At 43.7% G+C, this 25,226-nt stretch overlaps 1 protein-coding gene across 2 annotated transcripts; it reads left to right on the top strand.

Annotated features, from left to right (window-relative positions):
* Positions 1 to 231: 231 nt before the first annotated feature.
* LOC310824219 (heterogeneous nuclear ribonucleoprotein L-like) lies at positions 232 to 16,515 on the top strand. Of its 2 annotated transcripts, XM_083697037.1 has the most exons (14): positions 232 to 345; positions 1,388 to 1,506; positions 5,568 to 5,805; positions 6,384 to 6,469; positions 6,781 to 6,877; positions 6,982 to 7,054; positions 10,364 to 10,396; positions 10,691 to 10,759; positions 12,627 to 12,883; positions 13,988 to 14,109; positions 14,302 to 14,503; positions 14,877 to 14,934; positions 15,708 to 15,818; positions 16,136 to 16,515. In XM_083697037.1, the coding sequence occupies exons 1-14, from the start codon at positions 268 to 270 to the stop codon at positions 16,192 to 16,194; spliced, it is 1,602 nt and encodes a 533-aa protein (XP_083553163.1). In that variant the 5' UTR covers positions 232 to 267; the 3' UTR covers positions 16,195 to 16,515. The 2 variants fall into 2 exon arrangements, with proteins under 2 accessions (XP_083553163.1, XP_083553164.1); XM_083697038.1 differs by lacking the exons at positions 1,388 to 1,506; positions 5,568 to 5,805 and having other exon boundaries at positions 255 to 345.
* The last annotated feature ends 8,711 nt before the right edge of the window (positions 16,516 to 25,226 follow it).

Raw genomic sequence — 25,226 nt, 5'->3', positions numbered from 1 at the left:
AAATGTATATATTAAAATGTATGAACAAAAATACACTCTTTTTACTTTTATGAATGAATTTAAAAAAATAAAAAGAGTGTATTTTTGTTCATACATTTTAATATATACATTTGTAATGGTTCTCCATTGGTGTAACGTCCAGATTGGTGTAGGTTTAAAGCCAATTGGAAGCCGAAGTGGACTCAACAAGACGCGCCCATAGGAGTGTCTCTCTTTTGACTTCCATTTCAGTTCGTTACATCGCTAACCTTTTTTAACGAGGACAACATGGCGACCCAGACGAGCCGTTATTACAGCGAAGGCAGGGCAACGAAAAGACAAAAAACCGACGACGGAATGGCAACAGTAAGTATTCTACTACCGACGTCACTCAGGAATAGTGTTGCTAGAAAATACACTAACATTAGCAGTAAAGTTACTCTTCTGTTCACACACATGCATCACCAAAAAAAAAATTCTTGATTGCTTTTGCACCCGGCTACCCTCACGCGCTGTGCAATACTCGAGTATATGCATTTCACAACCAAACTCCTTTCGTTTTGTGCTACTCCATTTTAAACCCTCGAACGTATTATGTATTGAATTACCGTGTAGCTAGTATATCTCCATCTGTATACCCTTTCTTGTTTGTTTGTTTGAATGAACGGAATTCAGGCCACACCGTATGGCTATAGCTAGCGCCGGTAGCTTCTTGCTTTGTTCTACTAGCTAGCCTAGCTGGCGGAATCGCTTGCTTTGCCAAGAAATCAGCAAACGTGCTGCTGCCAAGCTAGTTAGCGGACAAATGTACATTTATTTTTTCATTGGATTAGATAATAGCCAGTGTCCTCAGTTATTAAGGCTAATACTATTACCAAGTTAGTGGAGGTACAGATGATTGTGAAAGTAAACTACTATTATTTTTGATCTGCCAAGTGAAGGCAGCTGCTCTGGGATTGACTAAAAATAAGTTAATTGCTCGAGGCTTTGATCAACACAGTGTACACTAGTGGTACCTGCTGGTCAAAATCTTTTAGAGCAGTCAAATTATTATATGATGACGTCCCACACGCCATATTGCGGAGACAGCGCTGTAAAATTTGGTTCGTTGGAGTATAATTATTATTTATGTTTGACAAAAACAAATGAAGACTTTCCAAGATTTAAATAAAGAGGGAAAACATTTGTGTGTAACAACATTACGTATGCCTTCGCTGGATAGAATAATATAACACAATAGAAGCACACAACTTTCAACAACCGTCGAAATGAGTGAGGTTTTCGCCTTCCTCCTATTCTCAAACGAAACCAATACCAACCCAATCAGGTGGTAGTGCAAAGCGATATTGGTTTCTAACGTGCATCGCTACGAATCTAGCAATATCTGACTTTAATCAATTTTTTCCAGGAAGGCTATAATGACCCACACAAGACCCTCCCCTCTCCAGTTGTGCATGTGAGGGGCTTGGTGGATGGCATTGCGGAGGCAGACCTTGTGGAGGCACTGCAGGAGTTTGGACCTATAAGGTGACGAACGTATCTTGATTGGTTCTGTTGTCAATATCTCCATTGCATAGTTCGCTTTAGCCCCATCTGTAACTAGTATTTACATTCGGATGTTGTGTGTTATGGCATATCACAATATTATTCCCCTACTGAAAATGGTATGCAAAAGTGCTATTGGCAGTCGCAATGCTAGAGACAGAAGAATTATTATTATTATTTTTTTTATTTTTTTTTTTACATGAGAGAAATTTCTACAGGGGGTAGTGGGGATGAAGAGGTCTTTAGGAGGGACAGTTAAGATGTAGCCTGAAGAGATGGGTCTTCAATCTATGGCGGAAGATAGGTAGTGACACTGCAGTCATGGCAGCAGTGGGAAGCTCGTTCCACTAGTGGGGCTCCAGGACAGTGAAAAGCTGTGATCGAGTAGAGCGGCTGCGGCCAGCCGAGGTGGAAGAGCGGAGTGATCGTGCAGGGGTTTGGGGGCTAACCATTGCTTGCAAGTAAGGAGGGGCTGTTCCCTTTGCTGCCCGGTAGGCGAGCACCAGGGCCTTAAATCTGATGCGAGCTGTTACCATGAGCCAGTGAAGGGTGCAAAGGAGGGGAGTGACATGGGAGAATTTGGGGAGATTGAACACCAGACGGGCGGCAGTGTTCTGGATGAGCTGCAGAGGCCTGATGGTGGATGTGGGGAGACCGGCCAAGAGTGTGTTGCAATAGTCAAGGCAAGAGATCACAAGTGTCTGGACCAAAAGTTGTACTGCTTCTCTGGTGAGGAATGGACGTATCCTTCTGATGTTCTAGAGGAAGAATCTAGGAGTGTGCTGTCGGGATAAGTGGTTGTCAAGGATCACCCGAAGGTTCTTGGCTGTATGGGAGGAGGTCACAGTAGAGTTCTGTACTGTGATGGAGAGGGCAGGCTTTCTCCGGGAGGAAGAGCAGCTCAGTCTTGTTAAGGTTGAGCTTGAGGTGGTGGGCTGACATCCAAGCAGAAATGTCTGCAAGAGACACGTGTTGCTACCTGTGAGTCAGCTCTATACCAAAGTCAGAAGGGGGGAAAGAGAGAAGGAGTTGAGTGTCATCTGCATAGCAGTGGTAGGAGAAACCATGTGAGGAAATTACCGAGCCAAGAGATTTGGTATAGAGGGAGAACAGTAAGGGCCCTAGGACAGAGCCCTGGGGGACCCCAGTGGTGAGGTCACCTGGTAAGAGCGATTGGCCAGGGAGGATGCAAACCAGGAGAGTGCAGAGCCAGAGATGCCTAATTCTGAGAGGGTGGAGAGAAGGATCGGGTGGTTTACTGTGTCGAATGCAGCAGACGGGTCCAGAAGAATGAGAACAGAGAAGAGGGAGGAAGCTCGAGCAGAGTGGAGGGCCTCCGTGACAGCAAGGAGAGCAGTCTCAGTAGAGTGCCCAGCCTTAAAGCCGGATTGGTGAGCGTCAAGGAGGTTGTTCTGAAGGAGGTCGTGAGACAGTTGGTTAGAGACAGCATGTTCAAGGGTTGTAGATAAGGGATATCGGTCTGTAGTTATGGACAGCAGATGGGTCAGGAGTTGGTTTCTTGAGAAGAGGTTTGACTCTGGCTGTCTTGAAAGCTGCTGGGACAGATCCTGTGGATAGAGAGGAATTGATTAAGGTGGTAAGGAACCGAAGGAGGTCTTCTGAGATGGATTGGGGGAAGGGATAGGATTGAGGGGGCATCCATAAATTAGCTGCGTCATTGTTTAAGCCGCGAGGTTCAAAGCGTGGGAAAAAAGCAGCGGCTTATAGTTCCTGGATGAAGAAGGCATTGATACCATTGAATGGCCCTCGTTCCCCTGACCTAAATCCAATTGAGCACCTATCGGACGTTATGTATCGGTGCATCCGACGCCACCAAGTACCGCCACAGACTGTCCAGGAGCTCACTGATGCCCTGATCCAGGTCTGGGAGGAGATCCCCCAGGACACCATCCGCCGACTCATCAGGAGCATGCCCAGATGTTGTCTGGAGTGCGTACAGGCATGCGGGGGCCATACACACTACTGAATCACATCATGAGTTGCTGTGATAAAATTCACACAAGTTGGATCAGCCTGTGATTTAAATTTTTTACTTTGATTTTCTGTGAGATTTTGAATCCAGCCTTCAGTGGGTTGATTATTTTGGTTTCCATTGACTTATGTCATTTTGTTCTCAACAAATTATACAATGTACATCAGTAAAGATTTTCAACTTGAATAATTTGTTCATCAAGATCTGATGTGTCCCTGAAGTGTTCCCTAAATTCTTTTGAGCAGTGTATATACTGGCGCGCGCCAGTGTTTCATTATGGTGATATCGTCAACCAAAATGCAACAGCCACTGCTCTTAAACCTTTGGATGCCATCTACCATAGTGCCTTTGGCTTTATCACAGGTGATAGTTTTAATACTCCTCATTCAAGGACATACATTGCCTAACTTGTTCTCAGAGTTGGTTAACTCATGAGGTTCCTTGGGTCTCCACTGAATTGGGTAAATACGCTTTAAGTGATGGTACACCTCACTGCTGGAACAATCTACGAAGAAACATTTTGGTTGGTTGTTTAGGGTGTGATTTTCTCCTGATATTGTCGTTTTATATGAAGTATTTAGCTGTTGTGTTTTTTGTAATTGTGGAAATACGTGGACAGGGTGCACCTGCAAAAGAGGCCTTGGTCTCAGTGTGTTTTCCCCTGTAAAAATAAAGGTTAAGTAAAATAAATAAATAAATATAAACCTTTTAAATCGAGTTTAAAACATCCCAGAGTTGGTGCTGCTGTTATGCCTACTCTCACGGGAGGCCACAGCTGATGTGTTGGTGGTGGTGGAGGAGCAGCAGCTATGAAGCTGCCCTGCCACCAATCACAGATGGTGGTGGGCTGGAGTTCGGCTGACATTAAGTTACCAAATTTCAGCTATGCAGGACACCGCACAAACCATCCCGCCAAACAAACTATCTGTTTTGTTTGTGCAAACCTACAGAAGTTACATTTCAAGTATGCTCCTAGCTTAAAGCTTAGTGTTCTTTCTACCAGGGAGTTTCTTGTAATACGCTTTTGGTCTTGTGCCTGTCCTTATGTCAAAATACAGCAAAATGTTTTCCCCATATCTTTTGTGTCTTGCGCTGTTGCGTGTGTCTCGCACTCTTGTGTGTAGCCTATCGAACCGTGGCAGTGAGTGAGATGCGGTCAGGCCTATGCTTGTGTACAGTTGGTGGCAGCAGTCAGCTGGAGACAGATGCAACACCAATACCTTTTCAGTGGCTAATCTAAGAAGCTAGAATCTCATCTAGAGTGAGATTCTGGGGTCATAGGAAGTTAACACTGACGACAGGAAGTTGTCGGTGGATCCTCACCCCCTGAAGTTCTCTGTAGCTCTGCCTGTGCCGCTCATGATGCCCCGCCCACCCTCTGTTTTCAACCGGACTTGCACGCATTGCAGTTATGGAGTTGGCTGAAGATGTTTTCGATGCCATCATTTTGCATTTGAGCCTCCTTTTTTCAAGGACCTCCTTAACGCCTCTTCAATAGAATTTGTGTCACTGGTAAAATTCACCAAATGGATAACCGCCCCCAGCCTCATTTCCATGACTGAAAATGACTCTGCTCTGCTTTAAATGCAGAGTCCGATGGTGTCACCAGCAACATGCAGATTCTACTGAGCGCTTCAAACGCAGATGGATTTCAATCAGACATTTTTTTTTTAAATGGGTAATTGAATGCACACTTCGTGTTGAAATGCTGGAGTCAAACAGTTTCAACTTACTCCATGTTTTAATTTCGTTCCATGCGTGCGCATCAGTTTGTAAAGAACAGCATGGGCAGATGAGGGGGGCCATCGTGCAATTCAGATGGAGCCTACAGCAAAAAGTTGAGGGGTGTGTACTTGCTTACAACTTCCGACAACACTTTTTTTCTTTTTCTTTTTTAACCTCCTCCGCCCCCAGAGTCTTAATCGAGATGAGATTCTGGGACCTGTGGTTACTACATTGGAATGCACAAAGCGGTTATTAATGGAGCCAGGCTTAAGTGGTTAACTTTCTTCTTTCTTTTTTTTTTTCTTTTTTTTTTTTTTTAAAACAGCTATGTGGTTGTGATGCCTAAAAAGCGACAGGCCCTAGTTGAGTATGAGGACATGAACAGTTCATGCAATGCAGTGACGTATGCGAACGACAACCAGATCTACATCGCTGGCCACCCCGCCTTTGTCAACTACTCTACCAGCCAGAAGATCTCCCGGCCAGGCGACCCGGATGATTCTCGAAGCGTCAACAATGTTCTACTGCTCACCATCATGAACCCAATTTACCCTGTTACCACGGTAAAGCGCTATTTCACCTCCCTCTCTACCCAACACATTCACTTGTTTTTAGTAGGGATGCACCAATATCGCTGTCGGGCCAATATGAGGTTTAAATACTTGATATCAGAGAAATGCCCAAATCGATACTAGTGTCCACTAAACGCACCTTTGCCTAAAAAAACGGGTATCTGAAAGTAGTAGCTTTCAAACCGGAGTGGAAAAAGACGTGTCTCTTGTCGCTAGGATACAGTGCTGTAGTTGACAAGATAGCTAGCAACGATAAGCCATTATGCTGACAAACTTCGTAGGCATTTCTATTCTAGTAACAGAGTAGGTTGTTAGCAAAAGGGGGTAAAATACATTTACTGCTTGTTTCATACAAAAAGAGTATTTCTGAAACTCTAGTAGAAGACTACTAAAGTAGTGGCAATCTTTTGATTTATTTGGATTCTTGGCCCAAAGTGACATTAATGAGGAGCACTCCTTTAGTACTTGTACCGGCAAGTACCCAAACTGGGATGAGAACTGACTGAAAAGAATATTGGTGTATCCCTACTTTTTAGTGTTATCTAATAAGTGACTTGATGTTTCTTCAGGATGTGCTCTATACTATCTGCAATAACTGCGGCCCTGTCCAGAGGATTGTCATCTTCCGGAAGAACGGTGTCCAGGCTATGGTGGAATATCCTTTGCTACAAAAGTTCTTATTCTCATACCCCTCACACCAGTCACAAGTTTACATTACGATGACTAATCTTTTCTGAACCGGTCCGAAACTCTGACACAGTACCTCCACAGACTCATCCTACCTTTCGTCCTGCAATTTCTGTAACAACATGAATGATGTGAGGTAATTTGATGACGTTTTCACATGAGGCCACAGGGGCTGAGGCAATGAACCCTGTAATTACAGAAATGTGTTTTGGTGTCTGTCGACACGCCGTGCTGTTCCTATCACCCGAGAACACGAGTCCTTTCCTTGACTCCCTTCACGTTTGACTCTGTGCAGAGTGCGCAACGGGCGAAGGCTTCCCTCAACGGGGCTGATATCTACTCCGGCTGCTGCACACTGAAGATTGAATATGCCAAGGTAGCTCAATGTTTTAATTTTTATTTTTTTATCCCACAATTTAGGTAAATATCATGCTATAAGAAGGCTTTGATAAAGGAAGAAACTAATATTTCTTTCCACAGCCAACTCGGCTCAATGTGTTCAAGAACGACCAGGACACCTGGGACTACACCAATCCCAACCTGAGTGGTCAAGGTAACTCTCATAGCCTCCCATGGACCTTTCGGTTTGGGGGGAGGGGAGACGAAGGCGAAGTAGACCTTCAGTGGTAACACTACTGAGCACAGGTAATCTCTTTGACCAGCCTCATGTCATTCTGTTTGGCTTATAGGCTTTTGCCAGGGCTGGACTGGAAAAGTATTCGCCAGCCACTGTTTAACCCATTTGTGCCGACTGCCGCGCGACATCTACCGCCGGTTGCTGCGTTGCGCACATTTGAATTTACCGCCATTTTTGATTTGTCGTAATTTTCATGAGTTCAGCATATAATGCACTGTCATTGGTTCAAATACACATGAGGTGGGTCTTGTTGATTTTTTAAAACCACGTGAGCACCCGAATGTCGTGTCGTTTCGCGGAAAATCAATCAGACATACAAGTGCGTTCGGCAAACCACACGACATTTGGGTGCTCACGTGGTTTTAAAAAATCAACAAGACCCACCTCGTGTATTTGAACCAATGACAGTGCATTATATGCTGCACTCATGAAAATTACGACAAATCAAAAATGCTGCGCTGCGCAGCAACTGGCGGCAAATTCAAATGTGCGTAACGCAGCAACCGGCGGTAGATGCAATGCTGCGTAGCGCAGCATCCGGCACAAATGGGTTAAGCTAACTGGAGTGTTCAGGGGAGTCCCTCTGTCTCTGATTATCACCTGAGGTGTCTGGTCCTCTGGTGCTGCACAGCCAGACACACTAGTGATGAAAGGAGCAGCTGGATGAAGAGATGTTATGCTTCACTCTGAGACTATAGTGTTACAACCTTTTTTTTTTTTGCACTCTTTCTATATGCCACCTGTTAGTTCTGTCATGCAGTTTTTCTAGTTTACCTTGAATAAATGGCTTGTTAACTCTAGAGAAGTCATAAAACTGACAGCCATTTCTTAGTTGTTAGAAGGGCAGAAAGGGTGTGAGACCTGCAATCAAAACAGAGTGCAATAGTCAATGCTAATTAGACAACTGCTTTATTAGTTTGACAATCCATCTGATATGCTAGTCTTTGCATGTCTTGTTTTTCTGCCTTTTGAGCAAGGATCACTTATTTCACATTTGCTGTTTCCCCTCCCAGTCCCAGCAGCCAGCTGCTCCTTTAAGGACATGCCCACTTTCTGTACCAAAACAGAAGCACCATGGCCCATTTACCCCTCTGACACTGGGAGGGATGGACTACAAGACCATGAGAGCAGACATCTTTTCCAACATGTGTATAAACTGACACCCAACTCCCACTTCTCATTTCTCTGGTACCACAACAGCATAGCTACAAACATGCTTCTTTTTGAGCTCTCTCATTCGGGGCAGTAGAGAAAGGCGGCGGTAATTGCACGGCAGACTCAGAGGGCCCCTGCACTGCGTTTGTCACCGCCAGTTGAGGTTGTGGCCAAAACAGTTGTGCCATGGCCAATTTGGAGCCCTGATGGCGGCTGCAGTGTTGGCAGCATTGTCAGTCGTTATGGCCGAGAGTTGATTCGCATCCAAGTGTTGCGCATCAACAGTGTTGTCCACTGTGTGGTTTTCTGGGGAAAAGCTATTCTGTCACACCCGACTGGAAACTACAGTCAAAATGCCTACAAAGTGGACGGTTAACAACATGTATGGCGTCATGTTAACTGACAACCACATATCTGTTATCAACGAATAGCTGTTTGAACCCAACAGCAGCACTTGATACAGACAGATATCCCATTTGTGCAGCTGTTAATGGGTGTTTCAGTTTGAAGTGCGAGTGTAGATTAGTTCCCATTAGTGTTCCCATCTCTGGCCGTCATTTTTTTCATGCAAATAACCTCGTCCAAATCTGCAGGCTCTCCTTTATCGTCGGGTCAGAACCTGAAATGCTGCCATATAGCAGCAATGGCATTTTTTTTTAGGGGCCAAGTCATTAGCGCCAAGTCATCTTTTTTTATTAAATTTTTTATTTTCCTCCGTCTCTTGTTAGGTGGAAGAGGTCACGTGCAACACCCTGAAATTATTGTAATACTTTCTCTGACCACATTATGAATTGACAAACGGCACTTAATTTGGCAGTTTGATGGATAATGGAGCAGACAACAATTGTATGACTATTGAAAAGTATACCGTGGGCATTTTCAAATCCTGCAGGATACTGTTATACCGCCCAACCCTAGTCTCTATGCTACAACACATTTTCTGTGGGGAATTTGGTTGTTGGGATATTTGCACTAAGCTAACCCTAACTTTCCGTACCTGTTTTGTGCGACCTAACACATTGAAAAGCAAGCCATCACCTCACTGGACAAGGAAATCCTTTGACTTATTCCCATCCAGAAGAGACACCATAAACAAACATCCAAACAGAGACAAACTGTCGTGACAGATGAAGACACCACAAACAACATGCACATTGACAGATTCTTCTGAAATATCTACCCTAAGTATCTCATGGATTCTGTTATGTTTTTCCTCCCCTTTTTCTTTCCAACTTGTACTGTTCTTGCTCCATGCATCCCTGTCTAGGTTCACCAATTTTTTCTTCTGAGATTTTATACTTTTGATTACCCATGTAACACCTTCCATGTGATGCAGGTCCTGCAATTTGGTCCTGAAGGCGACCCAACAAGTCTTTGAAATGTGCCCAATTTCAGCTTTCTGGCCAGCCAATGGTAAGAAGTATATTACATGCAGAACTTGGATCACCAACCAATAAAGGACATGCTGCCAACAACACCAACTGCACAAAGGACTGCAAAAAAATAAATAATGAAATTAACATGGCTGGCGTGTGGTGTAATGGGCCCCCTCTGCAAAATAACTGCGAATGTCTCATGCTTTGGTCTTTTCCCCCCTATTATATCCATGCTGTAAGTAAACTGCGTCTTGGAGAATGTTGTTACACATTGTTCCAGTCTCAAACATTCATGATGTCTCAATGTTGTCATGACTACATTAATTATACTGAGTGGGGTCCAGAATTAGGCCTACAGTTTGCATTAATCTTTGCCATGATGCGGTTGTTTTCTGGCCCCCTCTGTGCCCACTGATTCTACATACCTCCTGAGAGGAGGGGCACTGTGAGAAGCACCCATAGTGCCACCATTGGACATTATTCCTTTATTCAGTGACTTGCTGCAATAAAGCTCATTTTTGTGTGTCTCTCCACTAGGGGGCTCTTTGTAGTGGTGGTTAGAGCTGTTTACACACTTTTTACAAGTTAGCAATTTAGACAGGCTGACCTCAAACCATATTAATGTTGCTATATGTAAGTGCATGTCCATAATCTGGCTTGAGTTTTGATATCGATGCAATGTGTACCTGTACAGATGCAGAGGCTGATGGCAATGGGAGCAGTTCAGGTGTGTTTGTGTACTCATGTTAAGTACTGTATCCCCGTCCTCTCATACACACCACTTCCTCTTTCTACCACGTGCTGACATTTGTTTTGTGAGGTAACTCTCAACTCTTGGTTTTATTAGTGATGCAAGATATTACCATGGTCACTGTGCTCCCTTTTTCTCTAGATGTGTTGTTTTTCTCATCCTCAATTAATATCAAGTACTGTTGCTGCATTGGCAGCCATGTCTCCTGTTGCTTTTTGCCAATTTGTTGCTTTCTTTCCTCCCCTGTCTCTCCCCTCTCTGTTGCCTCAGATGTAAATGCCAACCCCAACAAGCGCCAGAGACAGCCTGCACTGCTGGGAGACCACCCTCCAGAGTATGGTAAGGCTCTCTGCCCTGAGGACATACGCTGGCCTTATAACGCTCGCCTCACACTTAAAGGTGCACTCCACTACAACAGTTTCCTATATGGATGCTTGCTTAAACAAAGGTTCAAATTGAAGTGGTAGTGTGTTCCACAAGTGCCAGATGTCTGCCAAGGAGCAGACTAGTTTTGCTTTGCTACTTTTTCAACTTCATAAACTACTTTTGAATTTGCACAGTGCAAAGTCGGCATCACTACCAAATTGTTCCTTTAAAACAGTGGTTCTCAACTGGTGGGGCACGAGTAGGCTACAGGATGGGAGGGGGAAAAAAAAGAAAAGGAAAAACACGAAAAATCACGGACTCACTGGCTATTAGTAGACCTACAAAGGAGATGCAACAGATTCCCCCCCCCATGTCGAAATGCAAGTGGTTGGACTATTATAGCACACAAACAAATCAACCACAGTTTCATTTCAAATCTACCAATACAGGGGGTAGTATTTTGAGCCTGTGACGCGACGTCATGTAAGTGCTACTATATAAGCGTCCGCACACGCGTCGTAGCTTCATTCACTCTAGTCTTGTCTCTTGCCAAGTTCGCTTGTGCCAGCTCTCGCTAGTCTATCTGTTATCAATCTCGATATCGATTTACTTAGGCCTATACTTCAAAAGCCAAACAGTCTTTTTAAAGACTAACCCCACAAACAGTCTTTTTAAAGATTATCCCCATCTCAGCCCTAGCCAGTAATTTTTTAACTGCTAGGTGTGCACTTAGCTAACTAGCTAGCAACTGTTTCACCGTGTTGCAATACGACTATACGACCCACGCGACTAAGACACACACACACACACACACACTCACCCACTCACTCACAAAGGACTACAATTGTTGAGTCTTAAAATAAAAAGACATTGCGCCAAGAATTGAGGATCTTTGCAAGGCAAAGCAGGCGTCAGGTCTCACATTAACATCGCCTACCTGCAAGCTTCTGTAAAAAATGCAGATGATATGCCTACTAATAGGCCTAGTAATAATAACAATAATAAAGCATAAATTCATATCAGAGGTCTGGTGCCAATTCCCAATTATAGCAATAGCCTAGTAATGATAATAGGCCTACTGATGATGATGATGATGATGATAATAATAACAACAACAATAAAGCATGTAACCTCATATAATTATATAGCAATAGCCTAGTAATGATAATAGGCCTACCACTACTCATAATAATAATAATAATAATAATAATAATGCCTGCAAGCTCACATTAGAAGTCTGGTGCTACTGCCAATTATAACAATAGCCTAGTAATGATAATAGGCCTACCTACCGCTACTGATGATGATGATGATGATAATAATAGTGTGGGTCTAACAATAATAGCCTAGGGCTATCTATCTATCTATGCAAGGTGGTGTAGTGGGGGTGGCGCCGGGAAGGGGGGGGGGGGCTGGCGCTGGGAGGAGGGGGGCCCAACTGCAATGAACCAGCTTTGGGGGGGCCCAGCTTGCAAAAGGTTGAGAACCCCTGCTTTAAAACAATTGATATATGTATTGTTTGTAAACAATGGCATGGGGAGAGGAGGGTCATTGCGTGCAAAAAGTTTTGAGTTTTGTTGACTTGCTTGCAGCTTTTGATAGCACTTTTTACATCCTGCACCCCCAGAAAGCGAGAGATGACATTCTAGCATCTCAGATTACCCACACAGTGGTAGTGAAGTGGTGCTGTATAGTCAAATCTCTTATAATAACCTAATGTGGTAACTTTCCACCAAAACCAGAGGAATCACAAAAGGTGAGGTTGACCACTTTGTTAGAAAACACCCCTATCCCTTCTGTTTATGCCCATCTCAACTGTCCCTTTTCTGTGCCCCTGTAGGTGGTGGAGGTTATGACGAGAGCTATGGCCCCCCGCCGCCACCACACTACGAGGGCCGCCGCATGGGCCCTCCAATGAGGGGGAGAGGGGGACGGAGCTTTGGAGGACCCGGTTACGGCCCCCCCCCCCCCCCCCCCCCCGGTGAATACAGCGCCCATGCAGACTCCCCTGTGGTGATGGTGTACGGTCTGGAGCCTGTGAAGATGAACGCAGACAAAGTCTTCAATGTTTTCTGCCTTTACGGCAACGTGGAGCGCGTAAGTGTTGAGTGAAAAGGGGAAGGGTGTACTCTATTGCAGCTATAGGCGCTTGTGCTCACTCTGATTCAAGATTCAAAGTGTTTATTATCATATGCACAGTAGAAAACATGTTTCACTGTACAACGAAATTCTTGCTTTGCTGTCCGCAGAATGCCAACCAATGTAAAATATACAATACTAAAGAATATACAATATATACTAAACAAATGTACAAGACCGCAAAATTTAAGGCATAAAATAGCAGCAATAATAAAACAGTGCAAATGTAGCAGTGCAATTATGCAAACTGGAAAATTCAGTTATTGAGGTAGTAAGGTTATATTAATCTCCTATGGATTGTTTAGGAGTCTGATGGCAGTGGGAAAGAAGGAGTTCTTCAGTCGGGTGGTCCTGCATTTAACACTTCTGTACCTCCGGCCTGAGGGTAGAAGTGTGAACAGTCCGTGCTGGGGGTGGGTGGGGTCCTTGAGGATGGAGGCGGCTCTCCTGTGGACTCTGCGGTGGTAGATGCTCTGCAGAGAGGGCAGTGGAGTCCTGGTGATTTTCTCAGCAGTCTTCACCACTCTCTGCAGGCGTCTGCGGTCCATAGCAGTAGTGCTGCCATACCACACAGTGATACAGCTAGTTAGGATGCTCTCAACAATGCAGCTGTAGAAGTTGCTGAGGATCTTGGGCGACATGCCAAACTTCCTCAGCCTCCTCAGAAAGTACAGCCGCTGTTGGGCCTTCTTAACCAGCTGAGTGGTGTTAAGTGTCCAGGTGAGGTCCTCGCTGATGTGGACGCCCAGGTATTTGAAACTGCTCACCCTCTCTACTTCAAGTTCCCGGATGTACAGTGGCCGATGAGGTCCCCTCTCCTTCCTCATGTCCACTATCATCTCCTTCGTCTTGTCCGTATTGAGGGTGAGGTTGTTGTCCTCGCACCATGTTACCAGACTGGCCACCTCCCTCCTGTAAGCCGCTTCGTCCCCGCCAGTGATGCATCCTATCACTGCTGGTCCTGTTGGTGGCAGGTTTATAAGCAGATAGTTGTATGCCTAGTAGTGGCTATCTGCTTAAGAACAGTCTTTTGTGGTTGTTAAAGTAAGTGTCCCCCCTCAGGTGAAGTTCATGAAGAGTAAGCCAGGAGCAGCCATGGTGGAGATGGGAGACTGTTACGCTGTCGACCGAGCCATCACCCACCTCAACAACAACTTCCTGTTTGGACAGAAACTCAACGTCTGGTGAGGAGAACTTTACAGCACACCTGAGTCAGCTAATAAAACAGCATGTCCTTTTTATTTTGTTGCTATGGTCTTGATTCTCAGCTCACCAGTTCCTTAAAGGGGAACGTGTAAATGCATCTTAAAGTGTTTCGCGTCAAGAAGGTGCTAGTGGTATTACTGCCACCCTATTTCTCCTTTCTTCTCCTCCAGTATATCCAAGCAGCAGGCCATCGTGCCCGGGCAGTCCTACGAGCTGGAGGACGGCAGCAGCAGCTTCAAAGACTTCCACGGCTCCCGAAACAACCGCTTTACCTCCCCAGAGCAGGCGGCCAAGAACCGCATCCAGCACCCCAGCAATGTCCTACACTTCTTTAATGCCCAGCCCGATGCCTCTGTCGAGATCTTTGCACAGGTGAGTATGTAAGTTCCATCTCGACCCCTATCCCATACGCACTTTTGATCTGACAGGATGGAGGAGGATGTAAGGAGTTTGGTAATAGCTCTACCATACCCTGACTGGTGGAATTTGTGACACATTGCTTACACCCATCTAATCCTCTCAGGTCTACAGTACACAAGTGCATAGAGAGTAGGGGCATGGGGTTGATTTGGGGTGAGAGAAATTCCCCATTCAGTTAGACAAAAGCACAGGTAAACATTTGGCATGTACATTGTTTCCCTCCAGGAATCAGTTAAGTATATTCAATCAAATTGAACAATTCCTGATCAAGGCAAATGGAACAAGATAACACCGATGTCAAGTGACCGGTCCTTTTTATTTTCAGATTTGTGATGAGCTTGGTGTCAAGAGCCCCGCAAACATCAAACTTTTCACAGGAAAGAGTGAGTATACGCTTACTGGATAACCTTTCATTCGAGTAAATGCCGATTCATGCTTCATCGACAACGCAACCAGGGGTATGCGTAGGTTCATGAAGGTCGCGCAACTGTTGCAGAGGAGGTTGCACAGGGGTTCACGCTCCTCTCTCGATTTCTCAATGAGCGACCTACCGAGTAGATGTTGCACACCATTGATTGGTTGGTTAGTGAATGGAGGCGGAGCTGAAATAGTTATATCGGTAGCTTAAAAGCACCGGAAGACCGAGACAAACTATCCTGAGGAAATACAAGCAGCCTTTGTTTACTAGTTAGCTTTATTTGTTAACTAGCCACTACTGCTACCCTACTTTGACTGCAGCTGTTCTCAACCATTAATTATGTAATCGGTAATATAAAAGCCAAATATGTGTTCTATCTAGAGACATGACATGACACCACTGCACGTAGGCTACGCAGAAGTATGCATTACAGGGTGCTTGCGACAGTGTTGCGCAGAGCAAACCTTGTACTAGTTGCACAAGTGACGCAGCAGCATGTAGAGACCTTTAGACAGGGATCAAGGATGTAGAGGAGGGTAAACTGCATTTATAATTTACTTTATTTTATGAATTGTGTTTACCACCCTTTCACGATGATTTACAGATTTTAATATTATAATTATTATTGAGGGGCTTTTCTCGTGTTCGCTCACCATCCTTGGATGGCATTCTGAAAGTATGCAGTGTCTTTAATGTGTCAGTGGTGCAACATCTGATTTAGACTGTTCTTTGTGCCAGGCGGGGCAGCGCCGAGTGAGCGCAGTTCATCAGGCCTGCTGGAGTGGGAGTCTATCAATGATGCCATGGAGGCATTATCCATGATGAACCACTACCAGATGAAGAACTCTAGTAAGTTAACATTTTGTTGTTTGTTCTATTGCACGGCAAGTTAGTTTCAGCAGTATCTACACACAACATACATAGCCGGTTTCCGGGACACAGATTAACCTATTCCTCGACTAAAATGTGTCTCTCGATTGTGATTTAGTCCAAGACTACGTTTAGTCTTGTCTGTCTGGGAATCGTCCCACAATGTATGAGCTGGTGTCCAGGCCAGGTGTTTGTCCAAGGTGTTAACAGCTTGTAACTACAGAAAAACTCCTTTTGCTGTTAAAGATGTGGTGGTTGCTGTTGCTCTAATACAAAGTCTTTGCCTGTCTCCTCAGCTGGCCCTTACCCATACACCCTCAAGCTGTGTTTCTCCACTGTTCAGCATGCAAACTGAGCACCCACCCCCAACATGGAGAATGTTCCACGTCAAACCAGCGTCCCTACAGCCTTCCCGTGAGTGTCTGCAATTGTATAGACTTGACCTTCTTTGATATTAAGTTCATAAACTCCAAATGTGTGAAATGACAAACATTTTTCATGGTAGATGGATGAATAAGGAAACATGCTTCAGTATTGTTGTCTTTTATTATAGCTCCCATGTTTGTTTGTTTTTTTATTGTGGTCTGCTCTGTACTGCACCTCCACAACAAGCTTGTTGATATTTAGAGGAAAGGAGAGTGTTTCTTATGTTGTAAGAAAAATAAAAAAAAATTGTAGTAAAGTTGGCCTCGTTCATTTTTAATTTCATAATGGCCACAATATGGTGGCTAATGTGGTAATTTCCTTAGGACCTTTTCTCTTATCTTTTTGACAATGGCAATTTTCTATGTTTTGTATTCACATATGTACATTGGTATGGTGCTGGAGACAATGAGTGAGGTTATATATTGTTGAAGTGAGCAGAAGCGCTATGTAGCAAGCTAAATTCACAACTTATATCTCTAGGGTTTCTTAACTGTATTTTGCATAACTTATAATGATGTGACAGGACACAGATGTTTAGTTTAATGTTTTAGTTTGAACTGCGCAGCATCACTGACTGATGCATTCATTATCCCATAGTGCCCTGTATTAACCCACTACGGTATGTAAATGTACAACATTTCCATGCAGGTTGAGGTAGGCTGAGAACCCTCTGGCATGTGGAGCATGTCTTCGCCTTCCATCCAAACTAGGCTACCAGAAGTAACTCTGAGCGATTTCCTTCATGCGAACTATACCACGGTGCAGCTCCAGTCCAGGGAGCGAAAACTTTGAGGGACGTTCCCTGGACGTCCCTCACAGAGGGATTATGTCCATCACCCCCAGATAGCACCGGGTTGTTTGTGGTGTCTGCACACTTGTTTTGAAGGTGTGTGTGTGGTTTTTCCACAATTAATGGAAACCTCAAGTTTTGACCCCCAGCCAGGCCTGTGAATAGATCATCAATATGCGGCAGCGGACAACACAGGGTTCTCTTGAGGACAGGTACAATGGGCGCTGCCCATTCACTCACACTGACCTGCTCCACCTGCTCCAGCACTCCGTCCTTCACGGCCTATGGGCTGTGCTTTCAGAAACTGGTTTGCTGTCTGGCTTAATATCAAGCTTCACTGTCTTGCTACCCAGCCCATACAACGTATTAATGTCTCTTTAATATGGCGGGTAAACCTGAGTCTCCATGCGTCATCATGCGCACTGACGGCCAGTCCAGTTTGATGCTCTCCATCCATGAGTATCCCAGTAGAGATGGGTAGTCATTTTGAACTGCGAAGTGGCAGTTTCCCCAGTCTGTCCCTTTAACTGAACTGTAACTGGTGATTCCTTTCATGGCAACGAATTCTCCAGTATATGAGCGATTGATGTGTAAGGTTTTCAAGAGTGAGTACATATTTTGATTTTAACACTGGGTATGTTCACACAAGTGTTGTCTAAAAAAAATTTTTTTAAAAGTGTTTTTTTTTTTTTTTTTTTTTAAATGTATTATAAGTCTCATCTCATGACAATGGCCATATGGGGTAACCACTCTATTTCCTAATTAATCATTTTCAGTAAAAGGCTCACAAAAGATTTGTGTTTGGTCATTTTTAGACTATTTCAGATGCATATGCATAGATAAATCTAAACTAGAAAAGGAAGTTCTTGAAGAAATGTTGCGGGCTTGCAAAGTTTTATTTTGGTGGTTGATCAAGTAAAATGGCTTATTGTTTAAAAAGTCTAAATGGTATCAACAATCTGTTTAGCAATTATTTAAGTTGTCAGTTAGTACCCATTTTAAAGTTGGATTGAGTTGCCAATCTTAAAAGGAGATTTTAAAATGAATCATAGGAACCCAATGGTCCTCATAGAAACCAATGTTAATTCACGCAACTTAAAAAGGCCTAAAGTTTAAAAAGTCTAAATAGAATCAAAACTCTGAATGGAAGTTATTTAAGTGGAGTAAGTCTACACATTTTAAAGTTGAATTGAGATGTCTCTCTTCAGAGAGAATGGCCCATAGGAATGAAGAGTATTAGGACATTAAAAAGGTATGATACATTTTGCCACAGGTGTGCCTCTGGGGGAATAGATATGGTGCAGAGGAGTGACATTATGGGTGAAAGGGTGGCACTGTATGTAAAATTAAGTATGACGAATACCAGTAGTGTTGCTTCGCAAGCACACTAAGTGAAAGTAAAATAAGTAATTGAAACATCAAGAGTTGGACTTGCTGATGCAAGCCACTACTAATTCTAAGTCAAAGTATGAGCAAGAACAATAGATGGACTTGCTGAAGCAAGCCCACTAATTAATGACATGTAAGTGCCAAGAGCCATGCTGTGCCATACAAAGTTTTAGGAACTGTCCATGAGGATGTTCCTGTAAAAAGATGAAAGCTCAAATAAAGCATTAAAAAAAATCTACTCCCAAATATGACTTTCAATATGTATTGTATTGATGTAATTTGAAGTCTTTGGGAATGCATAATAGAGGTTACCTTGTATGGTACTGATGGTACCATACACCCCATTTGGTAAATGGTACACCCCATTTAATTCCAGAGGGCTGGCTATGAAATCCAGTGAATTCATGATGCAATTCTCAACACATGCATACCCCTATATTAACCATGAGTTTAGAAGGCATATGCTGTTCTAGGAACAAATATCATAGGGATGTTTTCTTTTTAAGAATTAAGCCTAGTCTTACCACACAGATTTGACATTACATAGGTGTCCTGTTCTTCACCCTTTTCCTGAAGTGTTCGCTTGTGCACTCATAGCAACTAGGGAGTTTTTCAGGGCCAAAAAGTGTCAAGTTGTTGACGCCAAGTCAATCTCCACATTTAAATCCTATTCAATGCTAATTTCCTTTGCTGAAGACTTGAGGCAAAATGTCCTCAAAAGAAAGATGGCTGCAGTACAGGCCTGCCAGAGCATCACCAGAGAAGATACCCGGCGTCTGGTGGGGTCAATGGGTCGCAGACTTCAGGCAGTTATTGCATGCGAAGGATTGTCGACCTAATACTGAACATCAGTGCTTCATTTGGACATTCAATAAATTTATCCCATCACTTTTTGGTACCCTGAAATAGGGGGACTATGCATAAAAATGGTTGTAATTTTGGATTGTTGAAATCAATATGTACACAAATACCATCAAATAAAAACTGACAATATGGTAATTGTTTGATTTCAAGAAGCCGAAAGAAGAAAAAATGCTTCACTGTCCCATAACTTACACAGGGCACTGTTTTTTTAGGCTACTGTAGCTATAGGGTTCAACCCCAAATGAATGGAACGATAGCCTTAGAATACAGGCAACACATTTGCTTAATTAATTTTGGATTAAAGGCATATAGCTGGATATAGACCACATTTTATGAGGTAGGGACACATCAACACCATTTTTGAAGTCTGAAAACATCACATTCACTGATTTCAGAGTGAGCTAGTATGTTAACATCTACCCATTTTTTGTTTGTCTATGGACATTCATGGCCAATCAAATGTTGCAGCAATTGCCTGCTGGGTTCTGTGAACACCACAGTGAGCTTGAACAGAGCTCCTGTGAAATTCTGCAAATATTGGCCTCTGCTGCAGTTTTGACCACCTTGGCCAGGTGAGGGTTGTTTTTAGACTGCACATTTGTAGAAGAGTTCCTTATCTAGTCAAATGAGATTCAGACGCAATCATATTGGACACTTTTATTTGGCTTACCTCATAGGTACTTGCTCTTCTCTTCAGATCAAATCTCACTTCGGTTCATGCCCTCTATTTAAGGTTCACAATTTCCTTGTGAACATGCATGTCAGGGTCCATGGTCCATGTTTCTTTTCCCTTTTATAAACCTCTGAATGAACATGTCAAAGCTGTTAGACATTTTCCTTCAAACTGCTGAAACAGTACAGAAACAATTCCTAGCCCCCACCAAAGGCACATGTGGAGATTGATTAATTGGAAAGGTATAAACAATGGTATAAACAATCCAGCTTGTATTCCATCCTATCTGGTAGCGAAGTGGAGATGCATTGGTTTAAGCACTATCAAATACTTCATTCATGTAGAGTGTATGGGGTGTGGACCATCCATTAGCCTTATATTGGGTTGTGGTGTGTATAACTTTCAGAATCATTTGGGCTTCCATTGAGATGTGAGATGCTTGTCTAATCCATTATGAAGTGGAATATGAGCTCTTTAAGATGTATTTCTAGTTGGGAAATTGTGTTCCCCAATCATAAAAAAGCTCCAACTTTAACTAATTAAACCAAAACCTCAAACAATTCTGAAATACATTACTCACACAATATGCATGCATTAAGGTAATTTATCAACAATTGATTAGCATAATATACAGAAATCCCATATTTTCTTTGCGATACCAGTGTGTATGTGTGCATGTGAAGGAGCAGTGTTTAATTATTACACCCACAGCAACTTTTCATGCGAGATAAAAAAAATAATAATAATAAAAAAAGAAAATAACAGGTAGGCTAACTGTGTGCTTCTCTTTTAACTCAGCCTTCCTATGATAGGACCCCACCGCACACATTTACACACAAACCTTTCTGTCCACACAAACTTCCCTGTCCACAATCCTGCTGATCTACAGTATCTTGTTTGGATGTGGTCTCTAGATATTCAAAATAGGCTGATCACCGCGCAGGCACCGTTAACCGGTGAAATCAACAAAAGATGTGTTTGTCGAAATGATGATGCAGGCCGCAAAATGATTGACTGCATAATTAACAGTGTTTAGTGGAATCGAACCAGTAGCCTACGTTTCAATGGCTGTACAACTCTTATTCCCATTCAATGGTTAGTCATAATGTTTGTTGAACGATAACTTGGTATGGCATGGTTTCTAAAAATATAAAGCAATTTCTGTTTGTAGAGTGGCAGCAGCAGAGATACAGAATAAACGTTGTAATGTCTCTGTGGAAATGTGATCCGACAATAATGTGATATGCAAACACGCACCACCTGTATGGAAGGCCCAGTGGCTCAGATGAAACATTCATACGGCGGCCACGTTGAAATTGAGACGATGAATACACCATTTTCCGGTAACTGGTGTGTTTTGCGCCGTTGACAGCGTTTCCAGCGCCGGAATGTAAATCAAACATGAACCAATCACTGATTGAGAACAGCCCACACACAAAAGGATACTCTTCTACTAGGCCCATAGCCAACAGTGACTATCAGAACACACATAATCCTTTTCTTAATTGTTAGGAACACGACTCCTCATGTCCTCTCCTCCATCGTCCTCAAAAAGCATTGGAGCAGAAGATCTAAAGGAGGAACCTAGATCTTCTCCTCCAATGCGTTTTCAGGAGGACACGAGTGAGTGGAGTTGTACAGTCTTATTGCGGCAGGCAAAAAAGATCTCCTATAGTGCTCCATTGTGCAACGTGATTGTAATAGTCTGTTGCTAAAGGAGGTTCTCTGCTCTGCCACAGTGACATGTAGGGCATGGGAGGGATTGTCCATGATGGCCAGGAGTTTGGTTCTCATCCTCCTATTGGCCACCTCCTCCACAGTGTCCAGGGTGACACAGAGGACAGAACCCAAAAAGCTTGTTCAGCCTCTTGGTGTCACCTTCCTTGATTTACATTTTTACATTTACATTTATGGCATTTAGCAGACGCCTTTATCCAAAGCGACTTACAACAATACATTTGTTTAAGTAAGTGAATCATCTATCCAACAGTCATCATAAGACAAAGTAATCAATGCTCACACCAGGGGCCATTGGTAGTCGTAATGCCAGTAGGGTTTTGTTTTTTTATATATATATATATATTATTAGCAGGAGAGAACTTGTACAGGGGGGTAGCAGGGGAGAAGAGGCCTCGGGGTTGGGGTTAGGGTTAGTGAGGGTGAAGCGGTCTTTAGGAGGGACTGTTAAGATGTAGCTTGAAGAGATGGGTTTTCAATCTACGGCGGAAGATCGGAAGTGACTCTGCAGTCCTGACAGTAGTGGGAAGCTCATTCCACCAGCGGGGCGCCAGGACAGTGAAAAGCCATGACAGAGAAGCGCGGCCACTGCATCCACGTAGAGGCGGCGGTGCCAGGCGGGTGGTGGACGAGCGGAGTGTTCTTGCAGGGGTTTGGGGGCTAACCATTGCTTGCAAGTAGGGAGGGGCTGTTCCCTTTGCCGCCCGGTAGTGTAATGGCAAAAAATATATTTGTACTATTTTGTTTTAGTTTTATATGAAATGTATTGACCTTTCTGTGACCCAATGTACTTTGTTATTTTTAATTATGTGACTGAGGAAGAACCAAAACCGACTGCTCCTTCTCTTGTATCAAAGATGTTATGTGACCTTGGAACACTCCTAACTGCAGGCTGAGGTTTGAGATAGTGGCTCACAACGCCTACGCTTCTTTCTCAGCTTCTTGATCAGCAAACAGGTGCAAGATATGTTTACCCCTAGACCTATGACGTATGAGCATTGGAGTTAAGGATGGTCCTCTCCTCAGCCACAGCATCAGTATCTGAATCCACACTGTTGGTGAAAGAATGCTGATCCAGCTGACCAACGTTGTATAATACTTTCTATATGCATTAAAACTCTCAACTGAGACCAAACATCGTTTATTGTTGTTCACTGAAAGATTTCCATAACAATCTTGGGGGCTCGCCGGGGATTGCTCGACTGAGGGTACTCTGACCAGGCGCCGGAGGTGACCAACCGTCCTGAAGAAACAGTCTTCAGCCTTAAACCTCATTAGAACCGAGTGACAAGGACCAAGGGCCCTGGGACAGACTTCACTCAGCGCTGCGATCCCTTGAACCTGGTGAGGAACCTTCAGTTTATTCTTTGGCAACAATTTAAATTGACCAAAACACATGACATCACGAGACTAAAATGTTTTGATGTGTCTCTCATGAAGTTTTACTGATAAAAATGTATTATTGGTTTTAAGAGTAAAAGAGCGAAGGTGTTGTGTGAGATAACATAGGAACTGGGTTTTTTGGAGACCGAGTGAGGCTCCTGAGTATTTTTAACCAAGGTTTAGTAAAACCTGGAGTTGTACTGACGAGTTCAACTTACAGACTGTTTAAGTGCTTGCGTAAAATATACCAGTAAGTATATGGGAAGAGTGTGACTGGGTCATACAAGGAGATAAAGCAAGTGCAGACAGGGCTGAAAAGCGCGCAAGGTATAGATCACGTTCCTATTGTTAGATCGCCAACACCAATCTAAACTACTAAAAGATTTTAGTTATAGAAAAAACTAAAACAGAATACTGTCTTTCATAATACTTTGGGTATAATACTTTGGGTAATAAAAAGAAAAACAAACTAAAATATAATACTGTCCACCAATACCAACCTAAACTACTTAAAGATCATTTATAAAAAAAAAAAGGTAACACTGTCTTTTATAATACTTTCGGTAATAATAATTGTTATACATTGTGTTTAATTGTCCAACACTCTTGTATGAACACCTCAAGTCAAAAGGGAAATTGAAATAAAACAAAATGGGCTCAAAACTTGGTAAACAAGATCCGAATCAGGCCTATACTGGCCCTAATGTCAATTTCATGAGAAAGAGCTATGGTGACGAATCAATTACTCAATATCATGTCTGGGTACAACATTTTGGTTTTCCAGCAGATGGTAGTTTTAACCTAAAACGACTAGATCAACTAAAACTAAAAATGGAGGAAAGGGAAAGAAAGAGCAAGGGAAAAAATAGAGGTGACTGGAAAGCATATGGAATGTGGCAGAAAGAGGCTATGATAAGGGATAGGAAAAGTGAGGCAGGGAAAATCTCATGTGTGCCTCAGTGTGTTCAGTTGCAGGACGCCGACCTCGACTGCGCCCCGCCAAGAAGACGACAGCAACAACCACCCCCGCAGAACGTCCAACCACAGGTCAACCAGAATCTGCCGCCCGTGACGGGACCAGTGGTGAGGCCAAAGCAACCCAGGGCTCCAGCAGCATCTGCACCCCCCGCAGAGGACACAGGCGATCTACCTCCGTACCTGACCCCTCACTCCACCCCACAAAAGTCAACAGTGACCGCGTCTCCCCACACGCCAGACAGCTCTGCAAGCATATCATCTGCTACGAGGTCCGGGGTGACATACCAACCTGAATCTCCCCCACAACTCACCCTGCCAATGATAGAGGTGGCGGGAGGGGACGGCACTGCGATGTTGGTCCACAGACCATGGGCCGAAAGAGACATAAGAGAAGCATCAAAACACCTACCAAATCCTGAAGACGCAGGAGGGGTGAGGTTTGGAAAACAGCTGACTACCTTTTGCAGAGAATTCCGCCCAACTTTATATGAACTCAGATGGATCCTGATGGGAAAATATGCAGGGATTGGCTGGACAAGAGTTCATGGCTCCTTTCCCCCACCAGAAGATGGAGATATCAGACTGGCTCATTCAGAGTGGAACGACAACACCAACGGCCCCTACAGGGATGCTATACAGACAATTGTGGCCTGTTGCGAGCGTGAGTTTCCCACAAGAATGGATATGGACAAGGTTGCTACATGCAAACAGAAGGACGATGAGACAGTTCGCGAATATCTCTCAAGATTGACGGAAGTATACAAGATCTACTGCGGCCTTGACACACCACGAGACATCAACGCCGCTGAAATCACCCCATGGGAAGCCCACCTGAAAAACAGCTTCCTCAACGGATTACAATCTAACATCTCTGATATGGTGAAACGCAGTTGCATCACCTGGCGCCAAGACAAACTGCGCGCAATTGAAGCACATGCTGTTCATGCTGAAGATGTGATGAAAAGCACAAAGAAGAAAAGGAGCGATAAAGACACAAAAGACTTACACTTGGCCCAACTTACCATGATGCAACACCTAACCGGTGAGGGCAGAGGACAGAGCAGGGGAGGAAGAGGCAAAGGGAGAGGCAGAGGGGCAGGCAAGGGCCAGTTCAGAGGACGCCCAGGCCGCCCAGACTCCAGACAAT

Source organism: Argentina silus (genome assembly GCF_951799395.1).
Source record: "Argentina silus genome assembly, chromosome: Y".
Classification (NCBI taxonomy): domain Eukaryota; kingdom Metazoa; phylum Chordata; class Actinopteri; order Argentiniformes; family Argentinidae; genus Argentina; species Argentina silus.
The sequence above is the reverse complement of the archived record's forward strand: the minus strand, read 5'-3'. Positions and strand labels throughout refer to the sequence as shown.